A 17,888-nucleotide genomic window follows, 5' to 3' on the forward strand; every position below is an offset into this window, starting at 1 on the left:
GCAGTGACCCAGACAGAGCTGACAGAGGGTAGGAGAAATAGAGGACAAGTGAAGCAAAGATATCCATAGGAAGGGAGATCAAGACTTAACATATAATAAAAAGGATGAAAATGTCTATCTTAGGTACCACTGGTCTCCGAGTTACTTTTCTAACAATTATGGACATAGCATTAGGAGCCATTAGACACTGCTATAGAGGCAGTAAAAGTAATAGCTCGTCCATATTAACTCAAAATGTATAACTTAAAGTACAAATGAAAATTCTTATTATTCAGTTATTTATTTTGGCACTCCAAAAATAATTAGTTTTCAATTTTTTTATCTTTAAAGAGAAGAGTTAGCTCAGTAAAAGGAGAGTTGCCACCTTTACTGCCAAATTCTTCGAAGGATTTTTCACAAATTGGTTCAGAAAGCTGTAAAAAACATGGTGGCTATTTTTAATTTTTTTAAAGTGAGATTTCTGGAGTGAGACTACTTACATTCACTGTGATTACTGGAAAACTGATAGTCAAAATCATAGAATATTGTACCTGATTAAATATATATAATCAGGGCAAATGATTATATATTAGTAATCTACATAAATGAAGATCCTTTATTTAGATAGGTTACTTTAAATGATTCTCTGATTAATTATTTCCCCAGAGTTCTTGATTCTAGCTATTTGTAATGAATGATTCATTGAAAACATAGAGTTCCTGGTGGTCAACTTTTAGAATACTCATCCCTTGTACTAACTAATAATTATAAGGTAGCAGAGAATAATGAATAGGGAAATGGATAAATAAAAGCTACAAGGCCAATTCTATAAGTAATGAACAAAACTGCCTGAAAAGTGCTATTTAGTTAATGAAAACACCACTTAAAGGATTAGAATATATATTTTTGAATGGAAGGAGACTGCTACAATTCTTGAGCAGTACATGTAGTCTAAAGTAGAACAGTATCATATATGCTAATTTGCCTTGAATTTTAAGATTTCTTTACAAGGCAAAGTATAGATTTTCAATTACCTAATTAATTTGAGCTGTGTCTAAAAACATATTAGACAACTCAACTTGTCTACACATTCTGAATGACACCACATTCTAGAGGCAATTACTGTTGATTTTTCTTTGCTATCTTTAGAAGGAAATGATTATTCACTAACAAAGAAGAGATATAACTCCTTAGTGTCATTTCCTCAAGAGAGATTTTCAGCAATAAAGTGAAGTGACTATTTAGCAAATATTCAGTAAGTTCAGTCCGTGTAAACAGTCAATCTGGATTATTTAAGCAAAGAAAAATTAGGGTTACATTAGCAGATCGTCTACAATTCAAATTCATCTTGTAATTGCTAACTTTTCACTTCACATTTTGGTGAGGAAATGAGGATTGGCAGCTAGGTACATATCACCAATGGGCCCCTTCTTCTACATCCAAAACTGAGAAAGGTCCATCTAAATAGAGGAACTTTGCAAGTTTAATTTTTAACCCGGAAAATATCTACTATGTTTGTTTGTTTGCTTTTTTCCTTTTCTTCCTTCCTATTCTCCTTTAAAAAAAACAACATTTAATGTATACTGTTATCTTTCTAATTGTTAGGTGCCTAATTTATATCAAGTGTTCTAGGTAAGCGGAAATAATAGAGAAAAGCCTATCTAAGCCATGGTAGGGCAAGAAACAACATGATGCATATAAGCTCTGGCAGGAAATGTTCTGATAGGTATCAGGCACCTAGACAACACAGTTGCAGTGAATCTAGGTTCAGGTCTTTCCTTAACAGCAGGTAGAAAAATGATACTGTAAGGTAGAGCTTTCCATCCCGTGTGCCCTGTGCAGTGCAAAGTGGTCACAGGCAGGTCAAGATCCCCTCACCCTTCAGGTCAGACAAGAGGGGATTGGGGTAGCAAGCTTCTGTCCACTCACCTGTGGACATAAGCAACCTTGTCTGTGAGCCCCAGAGTGCTGTACAAATGGTGTAATTTCCTATATACACTTCAGAAATAGTAGAATAACTTTAATAACTTGCTGGTAACTGTGCTTTGTGGTTACCATAAACCTTTCAGGATTGGTAAAGTGGATCCCACAATTCATATCCTTTCCTTCACACACATACACTTCAGGTTCTCTCTTCCTGCTTTATATTTTCTCCTACATGGAGCTTAACATTCTAGTAGGGGAGACAGACAATAAACTCATATGTAAACGTCTCATTTATCTTGTTTATTGTCTATCTCCCCTACTAGAATGTAAGCTCTGTGTGGGACCTTAACCTGTTGCAATTCACTGCTGCATCCCTGGCACGTGGGGCAATGTCTGATACACAGTGACAGCTTACTGAGTGAAAGCACACCTGGAGAGGCACCTAGGGAGCACCTTTAGAGGGGGAGAAAGTGTATGAGCCTTAGCTGCAGCACTCACCCAATGTTGCTCCAGGTAGAACCAGTCTGGCAGAGTGACCTGTCATTCATGTGGCAGCCAAAGCAAGCTGTGCCTGCTTGTAAGAAGTCAGAAGCTATCAATGCTCTGTAACCTTGCCTGTTTTTAAACATTTATATTTTCCTTTCCTTTCCCCCTGGGGGAATGCCTCTTCATACACAGTCAAAAATTAACTCGGCTATTTTGGGGGAGCAGCACATCACCCAAGATCACTTCTAATTTTATCTTTACTGCTACCTCGGTGTCTCTTTCAGCTTTATTGTTTCCAGATTTCCATGTCCTATGAATATTTCTCTTTCAACTATTAATTTTCCTTTTGATTTTTTCACCATATTTTCTATCTTTCTGTGGCTCTGATTTCTGTGCAATATTTTGTGACCCTTATCAGTGTCACAGAGAACATAGGAAAACATAAATAAATAAGTTATTTGTTATTTATAAATAGAATTAGAGACAGGGAAATGGATGGGAGAATATGTCTGCAAATGCTTTTTCACTTCTATAGGATTAAAATAATCAATAATAGTTTTAAAATAAATGATAGCTTTGAATTCTGAATGCCTAATGAAAATATATAGTACCACATTACATTTTTATAGTGTCTTCCTTCTAATGAACTCAAAATATCCCTCCAGAAACTATAAAGATTGCCCTTAGAACATTTCTACAAGATAAGTTGGGCAGATATTTGCTGTTGCCATTTTATAACAAATAAACAATCAGAATGAGGACTGTACAATAAACATAGATTCTGTTAACCTAGTACATCATTCTCTGAATAACAGTGTATTCACTGGCCAATTTTACTATAGGAAACACTATAAATAAAAAGAAGTAGGGAACCAATCACTTGCCACGGATTCAAGACCTCTCAAATATCTACCACTCATTATACGTTAATAATGAAAAAGTTATTATTTTAAGTATAGGTGCAACAACATTGCCAACACTTAAGTGTGGAGTTGTCAAGTATTAAGTTGCTTTAAGAAAAAGAAATATACAATATGAGTATGTTGAAAATAATTATTGGTGCTATTTTAAGTAAAATTTTAAAATTTTATTGTACCTACTTTTAAATTATATATATACACAGGTAAATAACATTCATAAAATGAAGTTATTGTGACCAATAATATATTTTTTTGGTAAGGGGGACCAGATTTAGTTATATAGGAAAAATACAGTATTAAATGAGTATGTATTTTTATAGATAATTTCACTGCTGTTACTGTGAAATTTTCAGTCAAAAGATAAAAGTGTATTATAGCAAGAAAAAAAAACTTTATAATTTAGCAAACTGGAAAAACAAAAAGTCTTCATCAAATTGAATACACAGCCTGAATAGCCATTACTATTAATACTTTATGATCAGTACACATGTTGAAATCTTCAAATAGTATTAACATTTTAAATGGTAGATAATAGTATTGCTGATCAGAGAAATTCAGGTGTTTCAAAGGTGTTTCAACAACCTTTGGTTATTTCCATTTGAATTTCTTGCCATCACCATCCTTTGATTTCCCCCTCCCACTACCCTACTTCTGGTAATGAGTTATTTACACTGAATCTTATTGCATCCTCCCTTTCCTGTAGCCTCCACATCCAATCTGTTTATCCTCAAGGAGTGTGGATTCATGCCAGGTATATTTGTTATAGGTCCCTTATCCTCTCCATTCCCATTCATGCCATCATTTGCACACATGTGCTTTATCATCACAGTCTGATCAGAGTCCACTGCCTCTGGCTTCTTGTTCCTTTCTTTTATGCATTTTGCTAAATTGATCTTTGATCATGTCATACCCCTTGTTCAACATTTTTTAAAGACTATGAGGAAAACCACTAATTTTGGTTGAAAAAATGTTAACTTTTTATAAGTAGATATGGAAAATGTGTGGGGGGGAGTGCTGGCCCTAACTCTTTCCTCATTTGATGGAACCTAATGTTGATGTTGGCTTCAAAAGAAAGAACCTACCCATAAGCAGAGGGCAGAAAAACAATTCTTTCTTTTTTAATTTCTAGAGAAAAAGATAGTTATGATGAGCTCTTGCTCACTGCTATCACCCAGCTTCTAAAACAGTGTCTGGAACACAGTAAGTGCTCAATAAATATTCGAGGAATAAATGGATATGTGCTGGGGAATGTATATGAAATTGCCTTCTGATTTAGGCAAAATTTGTTGGAACAAAAACCCACAGGGAACAGAAAGTTATAAAGAGTAGCATGTGCTGATGGAGAAGCTACAGCAAGTTATCCAGAAGATCTAGGTAAGATCATTGATGAAGGTGGCTACACTAAACAATAGATTTTCAATGTAGATGAAAACAGTCTTCTATTGGAAGAAGATGCCATCTAGGACTTTTATAATTAGAGAGGAGAAGTCAATACTTGGCTTCAAAGTTTCAAAGGACTCTCTTGTTAGGAGCTAATGCAGCTGGTGACTTTAAGTTGAAGCCAATGCTCATTTATCATTCCACAAATCCTAGGGTCCTAAAAAATTATGCTAAATCTACACTGCCTGTGCCCTATAAATAGAACAACAAAGCCTGGATGATAGCACGTCCGTTCACAGCATAGTTTTTACTGAATATTTTAAGCCCATTGTTGAGACCTATCACTTGGGAAAAAAGATTCCTTTCAAAATATTACTGATCATTGAAAATGCACCTGGTTACCCAAGAGCTGTGATGGAGATGTACAAGCTTCATATTGTTTTCATGCCTGCTAAAACAATATCCATTCTGTAGCCCATGGATCAAGGAGTAATTTCAACTTTCAAATCTTATTATTTAAGAAATAAATTTTATAAGGCTATAGCTGCCATAGATAGGGATTCCTCGGATGGATATGGCAAAGTAAACTGAAATCCTTTTGGAAAGGATTCACCATTTTAGATGCCATTATGAACATTTATGATTCACAGAAGACAATCAAAATATCAACACAAACAGGAGTTTGTAAGAAGTTGATTCCAACCCTCATAGATGACTTTGAGGGGTTCAAGACTTCAGTGGAGGAAGTAACTGCAGATGTGGTATCAAGGCAAGAGAACTAGAATCAGAAGTGGAGCCTGAAGACGTGACTGAATTGCTGCAATCTCATGATAAAACTTGAGTGGATGAGGAATTGTTACTTAGGGATGAGCAAAGAAATTGCTTTCTTGAGATGGAATCTACTCCTAGGGAAGATTTTGTGAACATGGCTAAAATGACAATAAAGGATTTAGAATATTGTGTAAACTAGTTTAAAGTGGTAGCAGGGTTCGAGAGGACTGACTTTAATTTTGAAACAAGTTCTACTGTGGGAAAAATGCTATCAAACAGTATCACATGCTACAGAGAAATCTTTTGTGAAAGGAAGAGTCAATTGATATGCCAAACTTTATTGTTGTCTTATTAAGAAATTGCCACAGCCACCTCAACCTTTAGCAATCACCACCCTCATCAGTCAGCAGCCATTAACATTGAGGCAAGAACCCTCCACCACCAAAAAGATTCACTGAAAGTTCAGATGATCTTTAGCATTTTTTAGCAATAAAATATTTTTAAGATATGTATATTTTTTAGACATAATGCTTTACACACTTACAGACTACAGTATAGTGTAAACATAACTTTTATTAATATATGCACTGGGAAACCAAATTTTCTTGCCTCACTTTATTTCGATATTCACTTTATTGAGGTGGTTTGGAACCACACCCACAATACCTCTGAGGTATGCCTATACTGAATGGGTAGTAGAAGAAGGTAGTTATAAATACCAGCTGCAACTACACGACCAGTTGCAAAAACAAAGAATACAGAAGTATTTATTTATTTTGATATGAACATTTTTGTATATATACATATAAACTATTTTTTCTCTCTTCTCTTATTTCCTTATCATCAAATATAACATGTATTAAAACTACATGTTATATTAGCTGTATTTTCAGTATTTAAATTATAGGACACCAACAGTAAGAAGAATGAGTATCAGCAAAGACAATTAAGGGACTTTGTACCTCTACTGGGGAAAGGGTTAGTATGTTTTTGGTTCTACATGGGATAGCTGTTACCTGTTTGGTGGAAGCATGACTTTATTAGTGTCTTTGTTTGGAGATTAAGTCTGTTTTGAAGAGATGTATATGAGTGCCAGCTTGGTTAGAGGTGGGCCGTGGTGACTTTTTAGTGTGTCACTTTGTCTAGGATGAACTACATTTCCCAGAATTCCTTATCTATTTCTCGTTAGGACAGTACACAAGGAAGGTTTTTTGTTGTTGTTGTTTTAAATTTGGAGGGGTAAAGTGAAGCAGCAGCCATCACTAATGTTGTCACTTATCTGCTGGCTCACCTTAAGGCAATAGGGAGGACTGCATTGCTCCACTTTGCCCTGGATTCTGTCAGCATCTCTGACTCCTAAAGCAGGTGTATGCAGCTCCATGACAAAGGGCAGGCTTCTCCAGGACACCCACACCGCAGAAGACAGCGCCAACAAGAACTGACACGGGTTTAAGTCTATCTTCATGGACTCTACCTCTTGCTTATGGGTTCTAGCTCATTCTTGTGCGCTCTGCCACTTTACGTCCCTCTTTTCTTACCAACTGTCTGCTCTGTGAACTCAGGCTCCATCATCGCATGCAACCTCAACATCCTTACAGAGATCACCTAACCAGCTCTGGCCAAATCCTAGTAACAAATCCTTTCCTATATACAGTCTATCTTCATTATTTGTGGATTCTGTATTTGCAAATTCACCTACTCAATAAAATATATTTATAACCCCCAAATCAACACTCATGGCACTTTTGCAGTCATTTTCAGACATGCACATGTGCAGAGTGGTGAAAAATTTGAGTCACCTGTTCCTAGCTAAGGTTGAACAAGGCCATGCTCTGCCTTTCTGTTTCAGCTCTCACGTTGTAAACAGGTGTCCTTTTCACCAACTATTTAGTGCCATGTTTTTCTCATTTTTGTGCTTTTGTTGGTGAGTTCACTGTTAAAATGGCTCTCAGATATACTGCTGAAGTGCTATCTAGTGTTGCTAACTGCTCCTAAGTGTGTCTTATGGAGAAAATATGTGTGTTAGATAAGCTTTGTTCAGGCATGAGTTACAGTGCTGGCCATGTTACATATTGACTGGTTGACAAAAAATGTGACCAGAGGCTCACAGGAACCTAACCCTGTATTTCACCTGGGAGCAATATTTGCTAATTCAGTGCTCTCTGTTACTTCGTAGAATATAGCTACCATAAATAATGAGGATTATATATTATATATGTATATACACAGATGTATACCATATGTATATATATTGTAGCATATATATCTTCTAGTGGTTCTGTTTCTCTGATTGAACACTTACTGATAGACCTAAAAAATTTAGCTATAATGACAGTGAAACTAAGTGGAAGTTTATATATTAATGATAGAGACATTTAGTTATAACAATACTTCTTTACCTAGAATCTGAACTATTCTTCAAATTATTACCTTTAAATATGTAAACATATCTCCAACTCTAAGTACTTAGTGATTAGCTGTCACCTATGGTTGTAGTTTGTGTTTCAAACTTCTGCTCATTTTCCAGCATCCATGGCTACAGCAAGCCCATTCCAGTTATTAGTCATAACTAGATACCACTGCTCACTTGTATGGGAACTGGGAAAGCCAAAACCAGAAAGCTACAACAAATGTCACTCTCTCTACTTACCTAGAGACTTAAATACAAACCCTGTATGCTGGAAATCAGCGCCATCCTTAAACTTTCTAGAGCCCAGCTGCTTCCTGAGGTGCTCACATCTTCACCCATTCCCTTTCAACAGACAGGTCAGTCTTACCTTTCTTCCCTGTGAACATCTTCAGATCCGTTCCTGACCTTGCTCCCTAAATTGCTTTGTTTCTTTTGCCTAGGATGCCATCTTGCATGCTTTCCCACAGTCTAAATCCTATCTAACACAAGGTCCAACTCAACTCTTTGCATGAAAAAATTTTTTTTCTAAAGACACAAACCGGCCTTGACTGTCTGGCATATCACTAAGTTGGTACTCAACTGGAGACATGTATTCTGTGAAAGATCCTGTGTGGCTACCCAGTCCTTGTCTTTTAGGTATTTATGTATCCGTGTCTCATCTCCATAAGCGTCAACATCAACTATCTAAATTACTCTTGAATTGTTTCACCATCTTACTGAGTTTGTTAGTAAGCATTTTAGGCTAAAATTACAATTTTATCATAATTAACAAATTGTGATAGTGGATTAGACCCATGCAGCATGTTACCAATAATTAGTTCAACAATTCAAGGCAGAACAACATAATTAATTCACAAAATAAATTTCCACATTACATTATCATACTATTCATCTTAAAAAAAAAACCATACATCTGTCATCAAACACATACCTGCTGAGACCCGGGGGCAGTCAGGTAGCATGGACTCCACTGACGTGTCTAACGGTTCCGAGCTAGAGACCCAATTACAACAGTTCTGCAATGTAATAAAGACAATATTGTTGAAACATAATTTAAGCCAAGACCAAAGTTTTGGACTGAAGAGATTAATTTAGCCTATAAAATCAACCACTAGAAGTGTATTCAATTTATTTTCCATAAACTTTAAACTGTTTTGTCCTAGTATAAATAGTCAATAATTATTCATGACTAAAATGAGTACGGAAAAAAGTTTGTCTTACAACAACTCAACAGCAAATCATCTGTGCTGATATTAAAAAAAGAAAACTAATCCTTCTGTGAACCATGATACAATATATTTCTAAGAGAAGTTTAGAAGGCCAAGGAGTAAGCACACAAAGGGATCCTAACTAAGGGAAAATAAAAAAGCAATCCATTTTTAACTTTCAGATTAAAATACATACTAATATGAACATGTGGAAGATTAGCTAATTTCTAAATTATATTCTTTGGGCAATACCAGAAGAAATAAATTTTGCATTTACTCTTCAAAATTTGGCCTATAAATGCTATTGTTTAATTTTTACTTTGACTTGCTTCAGTGAAGGTTGTATCAAAGTAGTTATAAAGGAACACAACCTGGTGAATTGTAGCTGTGTGTCTGAGGACACAAAGCCTTCAATGTTCAAGATCAACCTGCAAGGTGTAATGATGATTTACAACTTAGACAAATGAAATAAAAATAGTCTATATTTCTTTTATACATTTTAAGTCTGTATTTGAAGTCTGGCTTTAAAAATGTGATTACCGTCATGTGGTTTTAAAAAAATTTCTCAACACACACACACACACACACACACACACACAGAATTTCCAGACAGTTTTATTTTAAAAGAAATCATTCTATCAATCATGTTGGAAAAATCAGTGATTGCTATTCTGGTAAACAAGCACGTATTGTGTATTTTTAGATGCTTGCTGCCTTGGTTGTGCACCATGGAATCCGTCCTCACTGTGGAAAGATCCTTGACTGGTAGATCAAGTGTCTTATTGTATTTCCTTAATTCATTCTGTCTGGAAGAAGATGTCAGCTGTGTTGCAGTGAGGAGAGAATTTCAAAGGCCCCAGTCCCCACCAATAAAGGCCGAGGAATGGCTTTTGAATAGATTTGTCAAGGCAACCCTACTGTTCTGGGACCAGGGAGAGCAGGAATAACATAAAGGAAGGGTTGCTGTATGAGATTAGAAAGTGAAGTTCACAAAGCATGGCAGATTTTTGTAAGAAACAGTAGATCAATGAAACTATTGAACTGTGTAGGGAAAAAAAACATGAAAACAAACACAACGTCTAGTAATGTTCTTAAATGCTTTCGCTCTTTTTACATTTAAAATGGATGAAATATTAGTATTTTTCATGTATTACAAAAGCTTGATGGTTTAAAGTGGATACATATTTTATAACGTGCACTCCTAATCTTAATTAGCAGCTGAATGCAAAATTATACAATGTAAGAGTAGAAATTATAAAAGAAATAGGGTTTTAGGAGATATTTCATACATTTGAAATAAGTAAAATTAATATTACCATTGATAGAACACCACATCAGAGAGTTCTAGATAATGCAGAAGATTAGCACACAATTAGCCAGCTTTTATATACAATGTGACACTTGCTTGTAAGAAATAAGTATTCTCCAAAGCAGTGTCAAGATATGTAAATGGATGATTTGTTTTATCATTCAGCACAGCCCCTAATAAATTCAAAAATCATGACTTCTATAGGTACTAAAAATAGGCTTCCAATGATACAGGGAGATAGCTTCAATGAAGAATGACTTTCTCTTTCTCTCTCTTTTTCTTAAACAATTCAGTCTTTTCAATGACAGCAATTAGCACTACCGACAGACAGGCAGCGATTAGGTACTGTATGTATTTTAATTATTATTCATCCTACTAGTACTTCTAAATCTGATGAAAGTCAGCTATTACCCAGGTGATAAGTCAGTCTTCATACTGCTCACCTATACTTCACATATGTAAAACTATGTCTTATAGGATTTTCTAGATGAATAAAAGTGATGGTACGTGACAATGTGCAGGAGATTAATCACTTTGTGATTTGTTACTGACTTTAAAAAGCTGAACAAAATGAACTTTTGTCCAGTTTGCCCAGCTCACCTTTAATTCAAACACTTAAAGCAAAACATGGGTTGACATTTTGTGATTCTGATATTTCAGTTTTTATCTAGGCACATGCATAATGCTTTCACCTCTCATAAAAATCAGATAGACATTAAACACCTTATAGCTAAAGTGAATATGTCCAAAAGTTCTGTGGAATGACAAAGTACCTGTGTAGGATTGTCAAGATTTGATATTGTAATTTCAAAGAGTGTAAATGTGTGTGCGTGTGTATGTGGCATTTTAACCCTACTGGGAAAAGTAGACAATAGAGTATAATGAAAAACATAAACATATTGGAAAATGTAGGTAAAGAAAGACAGATACACATTATATATGAATTTGATCTGTTTGAAATTTCATCTTATCAAATCTAACTCCCTATTCTGAAATGTTTCTATAGGTTAGAAACCAAATCTCTTTTACTGTTTTTCTAATGCGTATCTACCCCTCTTTTCAATGCCCTAATTTGTCCTCTACCCCAGTGTTTCAGTTCAGATGAACACTACTAAAGTGCCCTGGGTTGTGACACAAGTAGCCCACTAGGAAAGGCCTACCTAAATTCAAAACATGCTGAAGTGTGTTAGCAGTCCCTGGGATCTGAGGTGCCCTGAGTAGGCAATAAGGCATGTTGGACTAGAGGTACCAACAGTGCCATGCTTGGGTCACAGATGCAGCTCCCCTTGTCCCAACAAACAAGTATAGAGAAAGAAGCACTTGGCCAGAGCAGGCGGATTGACACTGATCATGTAACTAGTGTTTCTCTGGGTCTAAAGGAATAAGAGAAAAACAGGTGATGTAATGAGTGTTTCTTAAAGTTAAGTGTTTTCAATTTAAAGGTTTTTTTACTCTGAGATCATAACTTTACAGATTTCTGTGGTTGTAAATTTTCCTCTTTGTAAAATTCAAAAGTTTGGGAACTATTTATATGGACTAGAAATTTCTATAGACCACGGCGCCAACTTCCTTTTTGAAAAAAAAAAAAATTATTTTTACTATTATCGTTTTTATAGAGATGGGGTCTCACTATGTTGCTTTCCCAGGCTGTATTTGAACTTCTGGGCTGGGATTACAGGCACGCGCCACTGTGTCTGGCTAAGTGGCTCTGTCTGCCATTTGAACCTAGGGTTGACAACATTTCAGAGTAGATATGAAATGAATTAATTTTTTAATAAAAAGGTTAGAATTTAGTATATTTAAAGAGAAAAGGAGGTAGTAGCTATTCAAGGTGTTTGGAGGTATTTGGAGATGTTTGCTGCCTTGATTGAGTCTAGATTTTATTCATTTTTATTGAATTTTCTGAGTTGTTAATCACCATTGTTTTAGAAGTTGATCTTTACTATGGAACGTTTTGTGTGCTCAGACAAGCACAACTATGATTCACTAGGTTGTGTTTCTAGGGCCTACACTCACAGCTGAATGGTAAAAGAAAGAGTTTACAACTGTAATGTAGAATCACACATCTGGCTTGGCTGGAGAATTTCAGAGGCCAGAGGTATGTCAGGAAACATTTGTCCTCTCAGCCTTGACACTCCAGGAGCTTAGGTAAGAAGTGTCTCTTAAGAACTGCCTTTGGTTACTTTGTACCTCTTCTTATGAGGCTGGCTTAGCATCTATGCTTGGTCTTTTAGTCAGGAGTAGGTTTCACTTGGAGTAATTGCCAAAGGTAGTACTCTTTGATCTTCTTTCTTTAAAAGAAATTGTTATTTAGAAGTTACACAAGTAATACAAGAATATATTCCTTAATCTTTGTTCTGCATGTTAAATCAGTTTAAAAAATAAGTCAGCTTTTTATAGTAAACAAATACTTAACATCAATAACTTTATCACATTAATTTAAACATACTTACAAAAGAAAAAACTATTTTACTGATTTTTAGTACAATAGGAATGACTAGGCAATTTGTACCACTGTCTTACTTCCAAACTTTAAAGCAGAGTTTTGAGAAATAATGGAACCAACCATCAAAAGGATAAAAGCACCGTGGCTTACTCTACATCCAGACTTATTTTTATAGGCAATACTTAAGCTTAGCTAAGGTGTTTTTTTTTTTTTTTTTTTTTTTTTTTTGCTTTTTTGTTTTTTTTTTTGGAGGGGGGAGGGATATTTGCAAAATATCTGTTTTTTTTTGGCTGATTCCAAATGAAGCTAGACTAGTAAGTAGTAAGGAAGGGGGACGCTGAAGGACACAAAGGTGACCCTACCACATCCTTCTCCCAATACCCATGCTCAAGACAGCAGCCCTTTCTATTTCCTGTAATCCAGACTTGTTTGCTTTTCACTATTTCAAATAGTCTTGTAGAGTGGATAGAGGCTAAGAAAAGCAAAAGAAAAGGGGAGAGAGTTTCATCCTGAGTGTTGGGAAACACTGGACTGTTATCTTGCCAAACCACGCTGAAATATTTTCTACTAGGGGTCACACATTTCCTACAAAGATACCCGTCATAGACTTTTATAGCCTCCCTTTTGCTCTTGTTTTAGGGAAGAGCTCTGAACAGGGATAATTTCAAAGCTTCCTTAAGAATAATCTAATAATTTTTATCTCAGGGGTATTATAGTATTTTCCACAATAATATATCTTATTTCTTTATGTAGTACCATTTGCTTTTTAAGAGGTTTTCTTCTTGATCGTCACCTTTGATTCTCAAAACAGTTCATGAAGTAGATGGAAGAGGAATTATTGTCTCTAATTCACAAATATGAAATAGGCCTAAGAAGATAAGAGTGGCTTACCCAAGATTTTAAGTCTTAGGAAACTAGCCGGTACATTCTAGACCATTAATTATTGATTTACTTAGCCAGAATCATTATCAAAGCTTAGTTCTGCTAAATGCTTCCGATATGTCATCCTGCTTCCCTTTCATAAGATATTTTGAATATGCAAATCATTCAGAAAACACAAGATGAATATAGTCCATGTGTTTTATATTATTTGGGAGTGAGAAGGTAACAATAGTAATAGCTATAATTTACTGAACTTCTTTAAAATGCCAACAACTGTGCTATTTCTTTACATGTGTTATTTGCCAACCACACCTACAAGGCAGAGATTATATTTTATGGATGAGAAAATTGAATCTCAAAGAGATTAAATAACTTGCCCAAGACTGCACAGTTAGGTAAGTGATTGAGCTGGGGTTTCAATTTTGATAGGTCAGAATACAATGCTCTTCCCGATGCTTCCCTGAGGCATAATTGAGAGAACTGAAAGAACCATTCAAGAACCAGAGCATTTATAAAATTTTATAAATGTTATAAAAGCTATGCTTGCAAAGAAATTAATGGTGGCCTTGATTAAATTATGATGAATTCAACTATTGCCTATTTTAGCCAGTTAGATGAAAACTGCACAGATTAATATAGTCTGATTTCTGAAGGGGACACCTAATCTAGCCTTAGTTACAAATACTTAAAAAGTAAATCTAAATAAATTTTGTTATATTTGTCAGCCTGGAATGAGACTTACATGAAAAACTTCCAATTAAAAAATGATGAACAGAGATTTTTTAGTTTGGGCCCAATAACAAATTCCATATTGGTTATGCATAAGGAAAAAAGTTGCTAATGGCTCATTTATTACTACTTATATAATGCTGAGAGCTGTCTATGTATATATTTGGGCAGAAAAATAGCATTAAAAAAGCATAGGCAAGAAATACATGAAATTCCCTCTTGAGAAAGTTTAGACCCCTGGAAAAGGCAATTAAGGATGTAGCTACACTGTGAAGGAGAAATATGGAAAGCAATGTGGTCAGAAAACACCTGCATGTTAGAATAGATTTTTTAAAAACCCACCTTTATATGTTTACAGCATTATGAGGACTGGAATAAAAATATTTTGGACTTCTGCATGATAAAAGTATTTTTCCTAAGGGGGCAAAAATGACAGTGACAACAGATTGGTGATATTACAACACTACTATGGAATTATACAGCCTAATTTTTCTGTCTGCTCAAAACCATTTGTAAACCTTAACTCTTGGTCCTTCAGTGCACCATGAGGGCTGGTAGAATTTACCCACCACACAGTCCTACGATGAGAGGTCAGCTGAAGAGCCACCAGGGAGAAAATCAGGAAGATCAATCAACTCATTCATGCTATATAAATGTAGGTAAATGACTTGACTAAACAATTACCATAGCATGTGGTAGCTGGTGTCAACTGCTTATAACATCAGAAAGATAAATAAAAATAAAAAAGAAAATTTCAGCCAGATTTCTATAATAGGAATAAAAGAAATAATGGGCTGAAAGTTTTTTTTAAAAGATAATGTAAGTATGTTCAATGAATCCTTGTTTGTTTTCAGGTTCACCAGCCCTTAGGAAGTGTGAAAAGAAGCTTTCTTAGCCTGAAGCTGGACCATGGCCAACCTCCCCTCCCCCCCCAACTCCCAATTTCTCTTAGCTCGAGGGTCTGGCATAACACTATTTCAGCTTTTTACTTCTCCTCCCTCTACTGGCAGTAGTGAGCCAATCCACTTAAGAGTGGCACATGGTGACCACCTCTCAGGAAGAAAAAGACAAGACCAAGTGTACATTAAGCTTCTTTCGTGTAATTAAGCAGCACCATGCTAAATAGCTGGTGGAAAAATTAAATAGCAGGGAATAAAGAATCTCCTAACACCAAGACCTTCTTTAGCCAAAGTTACTACTGCATACTGTATGCATACATAGTAGTCTATAGAAAGCCAAAAAAGGGGGGGAAGGGGGCTTTCAAAAAGTATTAGTTCTTCACAGAGGTTTTCTATTATTATTTTAAGCATGTCTAGTTTTTTCTATTTCCTCTCAATGTTCTGCTTCTACAAAGGGAGTCTGGAGATGGGAGGTGCTGCAAGTTGGTGGGGGCTCAAGATATAAAGGCTCACACCCATCCATCTCAGCACTGAAGAAAACCAAGTCTCACCTCTCTCATCCATTCTCGAATCGTTTTGCCAGCTTCTTGATGCCACACATTGTGAACAGAGTCTGTCAATGCCACAGCAGTTACCTTACTTTTTATATCTGCTTCTCGTTGAATCATCTGTGTTAAAAAAGGAAAATAAAATATTGGCTGTAATTTTTTTCCTACTGGTGAAGCCTGCTTAGTCATAGATAATAATAACATTATATTAAAAAATGAAAGAGCAATATGCATCTCTGGTTCAAAGTTACTCCTTTCTACACTGAACACATGTTCTATTCTTGTCCAGAGATGTGAAAAGACCTAATATTTTCCTTTAAAAAGATAATACCACTTAAGTCTTAGAACTACGCAGCTCTATTATTTTCCATGTGGTTTGACAATTCAAGGATTAAAGGGATCACAGGGGAATCCCTGAGGGTTTCTTTTACAAGTTTCTTCCATCACTTCCTATTTCAGTGCTTCAGGGAAGTTAGTACCTGGGGTTCACTGTTAGCTACTTAGGACTAACTTCTACTAATTTTCAGTAGATGGCACATTAGTAAAGAAAGATATCTTGCTTTGACTTCTCCAATTTAACCAGCCTGTAATGACTTGGTATATTAAATACCCACAAAGATTCCTCTTGTTCAAAGCCTATCAATATAATTTTGCTTTCTAATATATTTCTTTATGTTGGCAAACTGTTACATTTTACTTCTTTCTATATGTTATTTCTATAAAATCAAATGGCTTCTAAAAAGAAAAAAGAGTCACTTGGCCTGAAGATACCGATGAACTCATCAATAGTCTGCCAGATAAAGACATTGAAAAATAAAAGTTTTACATTAAAAGAATTGAAAGGTTTTAATCTGCTAACACTACTGACCCTAATTTGTATAATAAACATAAGAAAGCTTAATAAAAAATTACGGTTAAAATATAATAAATAGTAGTCTTGTATTTCATAATGTCCTCTCTACTTCTTTGTATCAAATGTTTTTTCTCCCTCTAAATTCTTCAATTGAAGAAAAGGAGCAATTTCTCTATCATTTGCTATTAATTTCTCCAAATTGTCTATAAAAAATATAATAGTGCACTTAGAAAAAAAAGGGAGAATTCTGAATGGCAATGAGAGCCCATACAGAGAAAGAACACTGCAAGCCATGCTTCTGATACCAGATGATGCCTGTTAGCCTTCTGAATTAAAAATCTCTCTCTCTCTTTTACATTTCTTTAAACCCTCCAAGTGTACTTCCCCTCTCAATGAACACTACCTAATGGGAATCCAATTCTCTGTTAATGCTGCCTCAGCAACTTGTCCCCACCTTAAATCTTTGTGCCTGATGTTTTCCCCTCATATAATGTAAAAATCTTCAAAATCAACATCATAGTATTACTGCAAAAATTCACCTTGTAATACCAATATTTTTAAAAGCATAAATAATATTCTAACTTAATACTTCACATTAATTATTAAGTAGTATCCTGCCTTCTTCTAGATTTTATGTTACAAATAGATTCTCATTGGATCTCATTGGCACTAGAATATAAAATTTCAAACCAACATTAGATAATATAAAACAAAATTCCACAATAGTGAATTCATCTGGCTTATGAAGAAATTATATGTCCTTACTCATTTTCTAAACACTAACACTTTTAGAAATCTAGAGCGATTGTTGCTGAAGTTACAAAACAAGAACATATTTTTCTGGCATTCTAAGAATATGTCTGCATTTTAAAATATTTGACCTGGACTTTGTTGTGGTGGTTGTTAACATATGCAGAATTTTTAAAGACAGTGTCTAAAGACATTAAATCTCAAGAGCCATTTGTGGAATGAGATAAAATTAAGTAAATGACTAGGATGAGGAGTTAGTGCAAAAGTAGAAAATCTGGGGATTAAAATGCTACAAACTGGAAAAATATAGAGTTGTTAGATGGACTACTAGAGGAAAAGAAAATCTCTGGTCTGTCCTTCTGGCTGACATTTCATACAATGGATGTGATGAT

At 35.2% G+C, this 17,888-nt stretch overlaps 1 protein-coding gene across 1 annotated transcript in view; it reads right to left on the minus strand.

The window, feature by feature from the left end:
- Window positions 1-17,888, minus strand: part of ARB2A (ARB2 cotranscriptional regulator A) — a 409,566-nt gene that overhangs the window by 133,787 nt on the left and 257,891 nt on the right. The window contains exons 8-9 of the mRNA XM_069492020.1: window positions 15,897-16,013; window positions 8,804-8,888 (exon numbers count right to left, since the gene is read on the minus strand). Coding sequence (XP_069348121.1) covers window positions 8,804-8,888; window positions 15,897-16,013 — 202 coding nt within the window. The remainder of the gene's footprint in view (window positions 1-8,803; window positions 8,889-15,896; window positions 16,014-17,888) is intronic.

Source organism: Eulemur rufifrons, chromosome 17 (genome assembly GCF_041146395.1).
Source record: "Eulemur rufifrons isolate Redbay chromosome 17, OSU_ERuf_1, whole genome shotgun sequence".
NCBI classification, from domain to species: Eukaryota; Metazoa; Chordata; class Mammalia; order Primates; family Lemuridae; genus Eulemur; species Eulemur rufifrons.